This window comes from Chaetura pelagica, unplaced genomic scaffold (genome assembly GCF_000747805.2).
Source record: "Chaetura pelagica isolate M959 unplaced genomic scaffold, ChaPel_1.0 scaffold579, whole genome shotgun sequence".
In the NCBI taxonomy this organism is placed as follows: Eukaryota; Metazoa; Chordata; class Aves; order Apodiformes; family Apodidae; genus Chaetura; species Chaetura pelagica.
In genome coordinates, this window is record NW_009954422.1 from 236,656 (window position 1) to 247,080 (window position 10,425).

At 52.6% G+C, this 10,425-nt stretch overlaps 2 protein-coding genes and 1 pseudogene across 2 annotated transcripts in view; all 3 read right to left on the minus strand.

The window, feature by feature from the left end:
• The window catches only part of LOC104394821 (olfactory receptor 1020-like), a 986-nt gene extending 748 nt beyond the window's left edge, over window positions 1–238 (minus strand). The window contains exon 1 of the mRNA XM_010004460.1: window positions 2–238. Coding sequence (XP_010002762.1) covers window positions 2–238 — 237 coding nt within the window. The remainder of the gene's footprint in view (window position 1) is intronic.
• Window positions 239–4,602: 4,364 nt separating this feature from the next.
• On the minus strand, window positions 4,603–5,544 carry LOC104394822 (olfactory receptor 1052-like). The gene has a single exon (XM_010004461.1). The coding sequence runs from the start codon at window positions 5,542–5,544 to the stop codon at window positions 4,603–4,605; it is 942 nt and encodes a 313-aa protein (XP_010002763.1).
• Window positions 5,545–8,601: 3,057 nt separating this feature from the next.
• On the minus strand, window positions 8,602–10,170 carry LOC104394825 (annotated as a pseudogene).
• Window positions 10,171–10,425: the final 255 nt, after the last annotated feature.

Genomic DNA, 10,425 nt, shown 5'->3' on the forward strand with positions numbered 1-10,425 from the left:
GAGGGAGGATGGTGGAGGAGTAGCAGATGTCCAGGAAGGACAAGTGGCTCAGGAAGAAGTACATGGGGGTGTGCAGGCATGGGTCGAGCCTGATCAGTATGATGACCCCCAGATTCCCCGTCAGAGTGACCACGTAGATGGCAAAGAAGAAGACAAAGCACATCACCTGCAGCTCCTCCCAGCTGGTGAAGCCCAGGAGAATGAACTCGGACCCAGACGTGTCGTTATCTCCAACCATGTTGACCGTCCGAGCAGCTCAGCCCCGACTTGGGACCCCAACAGAAGGGCTCCCCAGGAGCTGCCAGGGAGGTGGAGGATGATGGTCCTTGTCTGTCCAGCAGTGCCAGACCTGGAGGGAACTGAAGGTAAATCCTGAGAGATGGAAACCTCAGAGTTCCTGAGGCCAGAACACACTTGGAAGAGGGTGGGTAATTGAAGGTGAGGAAGGAGGGAGATACCATGCCAGGAAAAAAGCAGGAATAAATCCTGGGGCTTTCTCACAGTTCCTCAAACATGGAAGTTCATGGTTATCCCCATCACTGCTGGAAAGGGAAATTCTTATTATACTTTAATTTATTATCTGTTATCTTTTCACTGTAATTATTATTAGCTTCTGAATGCTCCTGGTGTGAGAACATCTGGGACAAAATCTCTGTTCCCTCTGTCCCAGGAAGAGCTTTTCTAGGTCTTTCATCTTTTGAGCTCTTTCACACACAGTGCAATCACACTGCCAGACTGGGTTGGGTTGGGGGGCACCTCAAAGACCATCCAGTTCCAACCCCCCTGCATGGGCAGGGACACCTCCCACCAGCCCAGGTTGCTCCAAGCCCCATCCAACCTGCCCTTCAACACTGCCAGGGATGGGGCAGCCACAGCTTCCCTGGGCAACCTGGGCCAGGCTCTCACCATCCTCACAGCAAAGAATTTCTTCCCCAAGATCTCACCCAAATCTCCCCTTTCTCAGCTTGATTCCCCCTCCTCCCATCACTCCCTGCCCTTCTAAAACACCACTTTCCTTTGGGTAACATTTCCTCCTGTGGGATGATGCAGAAAGAAGAGCCAGGATTTGCCAAAAAAAGCTGTGTCTCACCTCCCTTCCTGCCTCCAACGAGACACCTGAGTTGGAGATGAAAAAGCACCTCCATCTTGCTCTCTGCTGTCACCAAGGAGACATCAGCTGCTCCCCAAACCACACTCTGTGACAGGAAGAATAAATCAACATTGATTTTTGTCCTGGCTCACATGAATCATCTCTGGACAGGATTCCCCCAGGGAGCAGAGCCAGAGCACGTGCTGCCCAGAGCCTGACCAAGGGCTCCGAGCAGCTGGAATGATTGGATGACCCTTTGCTGAAGGGCTGAGGTTCTTTCCCCTCCAGCCCCAGCCAGCTCATTTCAGGTGTCCCACGAGCTGCTCTCCTGCTCTTATTAAGGGGGATTTAGAGCTGCTCTTCCCTGCCCATGGACAGATGCTGGAGAAGCAGCATCCCAGGAGCTGGGAGACACGTTATGAGTGATGAGAACTGAGTGGGTTGGGTCTGGAGGTGAATCCTTCCCCCTCCCCCCCAAAGGCAGCAGCCACCTGGATGCAATGACTTCTGCTGTTGGCAGAACTGACCCAACTTTCACCATTAATTAAAACTCCCCCTCATCTTCCCTCACCTGCTGAAGCCACCTCCTTTGTGTGAAGCCACCCGAGATGTGACACACGGGACGTTCCCGAGGCTGCCCAGCTGGAGCCACCTCTTCCCTGCAAGCCTGAAGTCACTGCACTGGAGGTAAAGGAGATTAAACCCCTGCACCTTCCTGCCTGGATTAGCTGCTCCACAGCCAGGTGGTTGGTCCATGCTCTGCTCTGTCACTGCCAGCAAACCCCGGGGTATTTATTCTTGTCCTCCTGGGGGCAGGACCTTAGTTTGTGCCACCTGCTTCCCCAGTCAAATCTGGGGAGACCTCATCTCTGGTGGGCACAGGAGCCCTCAGCCTTGCAGGGAGCTGCCCCAGGGCTCATCAAGGAGCTCGTCCTTCATGCTTCCCAAGGTTTCACTCACCAGTTTATGGGTGAGAGGAAGAGCAGCTGCTGCTGAGACCCTAGAGCTGAGCAAAGCCTTGCAGGGCAACCTCCTGGTGAGGAGACAACTCTCCCTCTCCCACGTGGGACCTTATCCTCACAGGTACCAGCACACCACACTTTTTCCCTTCACTGTCTTTCCAGCACTGGCTATAAAACAAGTCAGGGAATAACACCCTAATCTCCTGGGAACAGGCAGGACCAAGCAAGGATCAGCCCCTCCCAAGCCCAGAGGGGTCCCAAGACCTTTCCCTGTCAGAATCAAAGGGGTTTTTTTAAATTAACAACACCAGAAGGTGTCATTGGAACAACACCACGTCCAAAATGTTGCCTTGAGTGTTTCATACACCCTAAAAAAACCATCCCCAAAGTGGTTTGTGGCTGCTCCAGCCCCACGTGCAAGATCCCTACTCAAAACCTCTTGGTTTTTTTTAATTCCAGCCTGGTTGTCCTTGGGAATGTTCAACCCTCAGTGCAGCCCTGCATGGGAGGAGAATTCCAGCACTCCAGGGTCTCAGATCGTGCTGAAAGAATAAAGATAATAAATACATTTAAAAAAAAGACAAACCCAAACCTGATTTTCATGTTGGTTTATCTGCCTTTATTTCACCTCTTCCTTTGCTCCCAAAGACAGGGGGGGCTGCACCAACTGTTGCTGCTTCCAGGAAAGGACAGAGGTCACCTCTCCATCTGCTCCCCAAAAAACCCAAACAGCCCCTAGTAGGGAATGATCCCTGTTCTATCCACCTAATATTCAGCATTTCGTTACCAAAAATAGTGAGTTTCTTCCCTGGGTAAGTGACCAGGATGAACCCACCACGTGGACCCAGCAGGCAGGGAACTCTTCAGGAGCCTCACCCATTGAATTCAGCACTGGGATGATTTAGGTGTGATGGACACAGTTTACATCCATCAGCACCCAAAAATGAGAACTTTCACCTGCCCTGGGTAAAAGTTCAGCTCCCCCCAGGTACTTTCATCTGCAGTTACTGTAAAATCTGGGATAACTTGGTCAGGATTAGAAAAATGTGCTGCAGGGACCTGTAGATCCATAGGGAATGATGGATGGAGGAGGGAATAAGTGAAAATACCAGGAATGATTGATTCAAGGTGTGGATGGAATTGAGGAGAACAGGAATTAACAAGTGAATTTGATCATCTCCATTTCACAAAGCTGAAGCACCACCCAAGCATCGAATTGGGGGGGGGAACCAATATTAAAAATATAATTTAAAGTATCATTTTTAAATGTGAGGGGCAGTGAAGTTGGTTCAACCACCCAACATTGCCCCTTTTTGCCCTCTTTTTTTCTTCTTAAACAGGCTCAGGAGCAGGTGCTGAGGAAAGAAACATTCCCTGGGCTCAGTCTTGGGTTATTTATTTGCTGTTTCTCAATTTCCTGAAGAAGAACAAGCCCCTCAGGGACCCAAGACTGACCAGCACCTAAACAAAAATATATTAAAAAGACATTTTTATCCGAAATAAAAAGCCCCTCTTTCCAACAACGCCCAACAGGTGGTGACAAGGAACCAGAAATCCTGAGCAGTAGTTTTTTTTCTAGCCACTTCTTGAGCATTTTCCCCCCTCCAACACATCTCTGGGTGCCCAGAAGGGGCTGGTGTGGCCATTACACACCTTCTGGGGGCTGCTCACGGTAGATCAAAGGAATCAAAAGGAGTCATTGATGTATAAACAGGAGTAGATTTTATTCAGAAGAAGGTGAAAAGCAACTTTGGAGCAGGAAAGGGACATCTGAAGAGCAGAGACCTGGGGACATGGCCATGCCAGCAATAGGAAGGGCTTCTACCTGGTGAATTTAGCACCAAAAAAAGAACAATAAAATAATAAGAGAAGTTCTAAGGGTGATATTTATTTTTTTTTTAAGGCCTTAGAGGGTGTTTTCTCCTCTGTTGCCAGCACAGCTCCGCCCAAGTTTTGTTGAGGTTTTTTTTTGGTTGGTTGGGTTTTTCTTTCCTCTTTTCTGAAATGATTCTTATTTTTCATCCCCCCCCTCCCCTGCCTCACACCCAAATCTCTGGACACAAGCTCTGCTGATAATACAATTGTCTTTGCTTTTAACGAAGCACCCGGGGGCATAAATCAAAACAAACAACTAATTAGGGCTTCGTTTCCAGGCTCTGAGAGGCAGGAACAAGGGCAAGGAGAAGATGGGAGGAGAAAGGTGCCTTGGCTGAGGTCACAAAGATCACTTGAACCCTGCAGCTCACCTGGTTTCAAAGGCAGGTGGATTTAAGAATTTGTGGTTGATGTAGCAAAATGTACATTGAGTGTTGTCATTTTTATGCATTTACACATTTTTATATATGTGGAGGTGTGTCCATGGGTTGAACTTGCCTTTCATAGGACCAACAACCTCCTTTGATGTCCTTCCTGGTCCGAAAAGTTTCCAAGCCCCGTTCCCAGCAGGGCTGAGCTCACAAACACATCAAGGCTGCTCGTGGTCCTACCCAGGCACCTTCTGAAGATCCCCAGGGTGGAGGCTCCACGGAGCAAACCAGGTCTGAGGAGGGTTCAGCGCTCGCGGGCGACCCTGCCCACTGCTTTCCTCAGGGCCTCCTTCACCTCCTGGTTCCTCAGGCTGTAGATGAGGGGGTTCAGCATGGGGATGACCACGGTGTAGAAGACAGAGACCACTTTGTCAGTGCTGAGGGAGTAGCTGGAGCTGGGCCGTAGGTACATGAAGAGGGTCGTCCCGTAGAGCAGCGTCACCACGGCCAGGTGGGATGCACAGGTGGAGAAGGCTTTTTGCCTGCCCGAGGCTGAACGGATCCTCAGGATGGCCAAGGAGATGAAGACGTAGGAGAGCAAGATGGTGGAGAGGGTGCTGAGCTCGATGGCACCAGCCAAGGAGAAGAGGATGTTCTCGCTGAGGCGGGTGCTGGCGCAGGACAGAGCCAGGAGGGGAGGGACATCACAGAAGAAGTGGTTGATGAGGTTGGAGCTGCAGAAGGGCAGCCTGGCCATGAAGGTGGTCTGTGTGATGGAGTTGAGGACACCTGCCAGGTAGGAGCCCAGCACCAGCCACGTGCACAGCCTCCAGGTCATCACAGAGGGGTAGAGCAGGGGGTGGCAAATGGCCACGTACCTGTCGTAGGCCATGGCAGCCAGCAGGAAGCACTCGGTGGTCACGAAGACAATGTAGAAGAAGGCTTGGCCCATGCAGCCAGCAAAGGAGATGGTCTTCTTCTCCCACAGGAAATTCACCAGCATCCGGGGGGCAACCACGGAGGAGAAGCAGATGTCAAGGATGGAGAGGCTGCCGAGGAAGAAGTACATGGACGTGTGGAGCCGGGGGTCAGCTCGGATGACCACGATGATCCCCGTGTTGCCTAGGAGGGTGATGATGTAGATAAGGAGGAAGAGTGTGAACAGGGCTGCCTTCGTCTCTGCTCGGTCGCTCAGGCCCTGCAGAATGAACTCGGTCACCGAGGTGTGATTATGCTCTGCCATCATGTCTGCCCAGGAAGGAGGGAGCCTGAAAACACAGGACACTTCAATGGCTTGAAGCTGGAAGAGGGAGATTGAGGTGGGACTTTGGGAAGAAATTCTTTGTTGTGAGGGTGGGGAGACCCTGGCCCAGGTTGCCCAGGCAGTCCCTGGCAGTGTTGAAGGGCAGGTTGGATGGGGCTTGGAGCAGCCTGGGCTGGTGGGAGGTGTCCCTGCCCGTGCAGGGGGTTGGATCTAGATGATCTTTAAGGTCTATCCTAACACAAACCAGTCTGGGTTTCTGTGATGACAGTGGAACCCACACCTTTGTTGATTAAACTGAAATGAGATCACTTGGTAACTTGCACCCCCTTGAGCCAGGGCCCCCAGACCAGTCGGTGGGTGTCCAGCTCTTCTCCCACATAACAAGCAATAGAAGAGGAGGAAACGGCCTCAGGTTGCCCAGGGGAGGTGTAGGTTGGATATGAGGAACAATTTCATCCCCCAAAGAGTTGTCAGGCCCAGGTTGCCCAGGACAGGGGAGAGTCCCCATCCCTGGAGGTAGATGTGGTGGGATCCACGAAGCTGGAGGGAAAAAGAAGAGGGGAAGAAAGAGACTGAGAATTTGCTGAGGAGAAAAAAAACTGCTGAGGAGAAAAACCTTCCCAGAAGGAGCCTGGTGGTGGCACAGGGTGGGTTAGGGTGGTTATAGGGGCTCCCTCATCCCATTTGCAGCAGGCAAAGCCCCAGCAGCTCCTGCCCCTCCCCTCAGCTGGAAGAGGAGGCAACATGTGGACACCAAGTTAAGCTCCTGACCCTGGTGAAAATGGGAAACACTGGTTTCTTCCCCCAGGAATGTGAAGGCTCAGACTCCAACAATCAAATCTCTCCAGGATTTATGATGGGAATCAAGGTCTTACCCCACCAGATGAGCACCAGGATCAGCCAACTCACTGAAGAACCAGCCTCCAGCAGCAGGATATTTCTGTCTAGAAATAGTCTTTGTTCTTTAAAGTGAAAAAAAATCACTTTGTCTCGGGGTCAGTGGGTAGGTTGATCTTCCCCTTGAGTGTGTTCTCCTCTCTTCTTCTCCCAGGCTCCTTAAAGATACCCTAAGCAGCACAATTCCTCATCTTCTGAACCCGCAGCACCGGAGTGCATCCCAAAGTGTTTCATCCTCGCCAACCTATACAGAGAAGCAAACCTGGTGTAAATCACAGCAGCCTCCTGGGAGGTGACACTGCTGCAGGGATTGACAGCAGGGTGGTCCCAGCTCCCCTGGACCTTTTGTGGGGGTGGTCACACCTACCTGTGGATGGGGTCAACCTCCTCTGGCCAGCTGCAAGGTCTCTTCTTGGGATGCCTGTGCAGTGCATCCGAGGGACTGATCCCTGCAGCTCCCAGGGACACAGGGATGTCTCTCCTGGAGAGCCTCCTTCAGACCTTCATCAGATGAAGCCCTTCACTTGCAGCAAGGTGTTGCTCTTCCACGGGTCTCCCCAGGTCTTGCTGAGCAAGGGGCACGATTCCCCAGGGAGCAAGTGCTCCTGGTGGCTTCGACCACAGCACAGGGTTCCCAGAGAAGTGGACCTTGAGTGTCTGCTTGGTGAGAAACCACCAGAGCCACGCCAGCCTGAACTGCTAATAAAGGCTGAGCTGGGCACGGGGGGAGGACACAAACCCCACACTAATTAGTGTCACCATCGTCAAGAAACTGTTACAACACTGGGCAGCCCCAGGGACAGGAAGGGTAGAGACCCAAATGAGTCCAAGCTCCTCTTCACAAGCCTCTCTGCAACCAAGGGGGAGGTGAGAAGGTGCATCCAAAGGGCACTTTACTCCAATTAAACACCAATTGCAAGCAGCTTAGGCTGCCCTTAATTAACACTGCCTGGAAGCCTGGGAGGTGACTGCAGGAGCTGAAGGTTGACCCCATCCTCTGGGCCATGAAGGGGCCTGAAAGGCTTCCAGGCTCCTGGTGAAGAGCAGGGAGGGCTCTGTGGGACAGTTGTCAACACAAAGCACAGACACACGAGGAGCTGCCTGGGCTGTCTTTGCAGGCAGTAGAAATGAGGGTGGTGGTTCAGCTGCTCAGCCCTGCGTGTCCAGGACTATGTGGGACCCACCACACATCTCTCCTGCTCCCCTGAAGGGCACAAGTCTCCCTCCATCTGGTGCTGCATCCAGCAGACCCTGTGTCCATCTGTCCTGTGGTATCTCAGGTGGGATGAAATGGATCAATAGACTCAGTGGAGCTCAGAGGAGGATTTGCCACATCCAGAGGAGATGGTGTCATGAACTGGCAAGTTCTCTGTCAGTATCACTGAGAGTCTAGGGGACTGGCTGAGAGATGGACACCTGGGATGGGTTTGGGCTCACCTTGCTCCAGGTCAGCACATCACATGGACCTACACCTGAGCTAGAGGTGTCCCAGCTCCTTGTCCAGCCAGTGATCTCCAAGGGTGAAAAGAGCTGGCTCTGGAAACACTCTTAGAGGACTTAGAGTAGCCCATGACCCTTCTGGAGGCCAGCAGGACACCTTCAGTGGCACCAGAAACCAGAACCAGCAGCAGAAAACCCAGGGCTGCCCCAGGGGAGGTTGGTTGGGTGAAGATTTCAACAGCAGGGTGTCTGCTTGGGGACTTCCTGCCAACCTTTTCCCCACCAACTCACACTGGTTCCCAACTTTATCCCCAACCCTCCAGGTCCAACTGCAAAAACCCCTTCCAGTTCTTTCCCAAGGAACCTCCCAGGCACAGATTTGAGAAAACTAGAGCAAAAAACAACCAGGAGCAGGAGGTTTATTGCAACGGATGCCCCAGGGCTTTACCTGACACCCTGAAACCTGGATGTGTGTCCTGAGAAATCCCACCACCCTGTGCACTCAGGAACTGCCACCAGCCCATACTTCATGGTGGGCATTCCCACAGCCATTTGAAAGATTTGTTGGCTCTAAAGCACTTTTTTGAGGGATTAAATTGCAGCAGAAACATTTCAAAATACCTTGGAACACACTTGGATGGGTCATTGTAGAAGAGGAGGATTCAGGGAAGTTCCTCTCCAATTCCTCTGTTTCCTGCTGCTTCAGGAGCAGATCTTCTCCTCTCCCATCCAATCCTCCTTGGTTTTCTCCATGTCCACCTACCGGAGGGTTAACCTGGAAGCACTGAGGTTCACCTTCAGTCTGTAGGTCCCATCTGATGGCCAGAGGAGGTGCAGCACTTGGTTGGGCAGTCCCCTGTGCTGATGAATGATGTCCAAACTGCAAAAGAAGGTGACCACAAGTAGGCTTGGGCCAAACACAGAGGAGAAGAAGATGGTCCAAGTCCTCAGCAGAAACCTCACAATGAGGACAATCCCCTGCTTGTCCTGCTCCTGATCCAAGTCCTCAGCAGAAACCTCACAAATACATGAGGACAATCCCCTGCTTGTCCTGCTCCTGGGGATGCAGCCCAGGACACGCTTGGTTTTTGAGCTTCCCATCAACCAACAGCCCCAAATCCTTCTCCTCAGGGCTGTCCTCCATCCATCCATCCACCCACCCATCCATCCGCTGCCCAGCCTCTCTTGGTGCTGCTAATTCACCACCCCCATGCAAACTGATAACAAATTAACCCCACGTGGACAAAGCTGGACCACAACGTGGACAAGGACACACAGAAGAGTGATCACAGTTCTCTCCACATGCAACAAGACCCCAAGTCCCAGATGTCCAACCCTTTACCCCTGGAACAGACAAATCAACCTTCTCCTCACGGTTCTCTTCAGAGCACTCTTCAACCTCCTGGTTCCTCAGGCTGTAGATGCAGGGGTTCAGCATGAGGGTCACCACAATGTAGAAGACTGAGATGGTTTTGTCCCTGCCCAGGGAGCAGCTGGAGCTGGGAAGCAGGTACATGAAGAGGAGGGTCCCGAAGAAGATGGTGACGACCACCAGGTGGGACCCACAGGTCTCAAAAGCTTTGTGCCTGCCCCACATGGAGCCCATCCTCAGGATGGTAAGGAGGATGTGGCTGTAGGAGACCAGGAGGATGGAGACAGTTGGTGACCTCGTTGAAGCCCCCCCAAAACAAACACCAGCACTTGGGTGAGGCGGGTGTCAGAGCAGGCCAGCTGGACCAGCGGTGGCAGAAGAAGTGCTCAACCACGTGGTGGCCACAGAAGGAGGCTCGTAGGGCAAAGCCCATGTGCAGGGTGGAATTAAGACCCCCAAGGGTGTAGGAGGCAGCCAGGAGGGAAGCACAGACGTGGCGGGACGTGAGCAGGGGGTGGCAGATGGCCAGGTAGAGGTCATAGGCCATCACAGCCAGCAGGTAACACTCCACAATGACAAGAGCCACGTAGAGATGGAGCTGGAGGAAGCAGCCAATGTAAGAAATAGTCCTCCTGCCTGAGGAGAGGCTCAGCAGCAGCTTGGGTGGCACCACCGAGGAGTGGCACAGGTCCAAGAAGGACAAGTTGCCCAGAAAGAAGTACATGGGGGTGTGGAGCTGGGAGTCCAGCAGAACCACAGCAGTGATGCCCAGGTTTCCCCACCACGGTCAGGGTGTAGATGAGCATGAAAAGCACAAAGAGGGGAGCTTGCAGGTCGGGGTTGTCTGTGAACCCCTTGAGGACAAATTCTGTCACCACAGCCCAGTTCTCCTGAGCCATCAGGAGATTCCCCACCCCGAGACAGGGACCTGGTTTCCAGGACACCACTTAGGATGACTTCACCTCTTGCTTCATTAATTAAGGTTTTCCATCCTGTGCTCTGTAGACAGAGACATTTTCTACTGACGTGCTGCTGCCAGAGCCCCTGGCCTGATGCTCAGGGAGTCCACAGGCACCTGCACCCACCTCTCCTCTCTGCACTGCCCCCCGAGCTGCTCAGCCAAGCTTTGACCACATCTCCTGCCTTCACATGCT

Coding starts and splice junctions, on each gene's coding strand:
- LOC104394822 (XM_010004461.1), bottom strand. CDS start 5,544: ATGATGGCAGAGCATAATCACACCTCGGTGACCGAGTTCATTCTGCAG.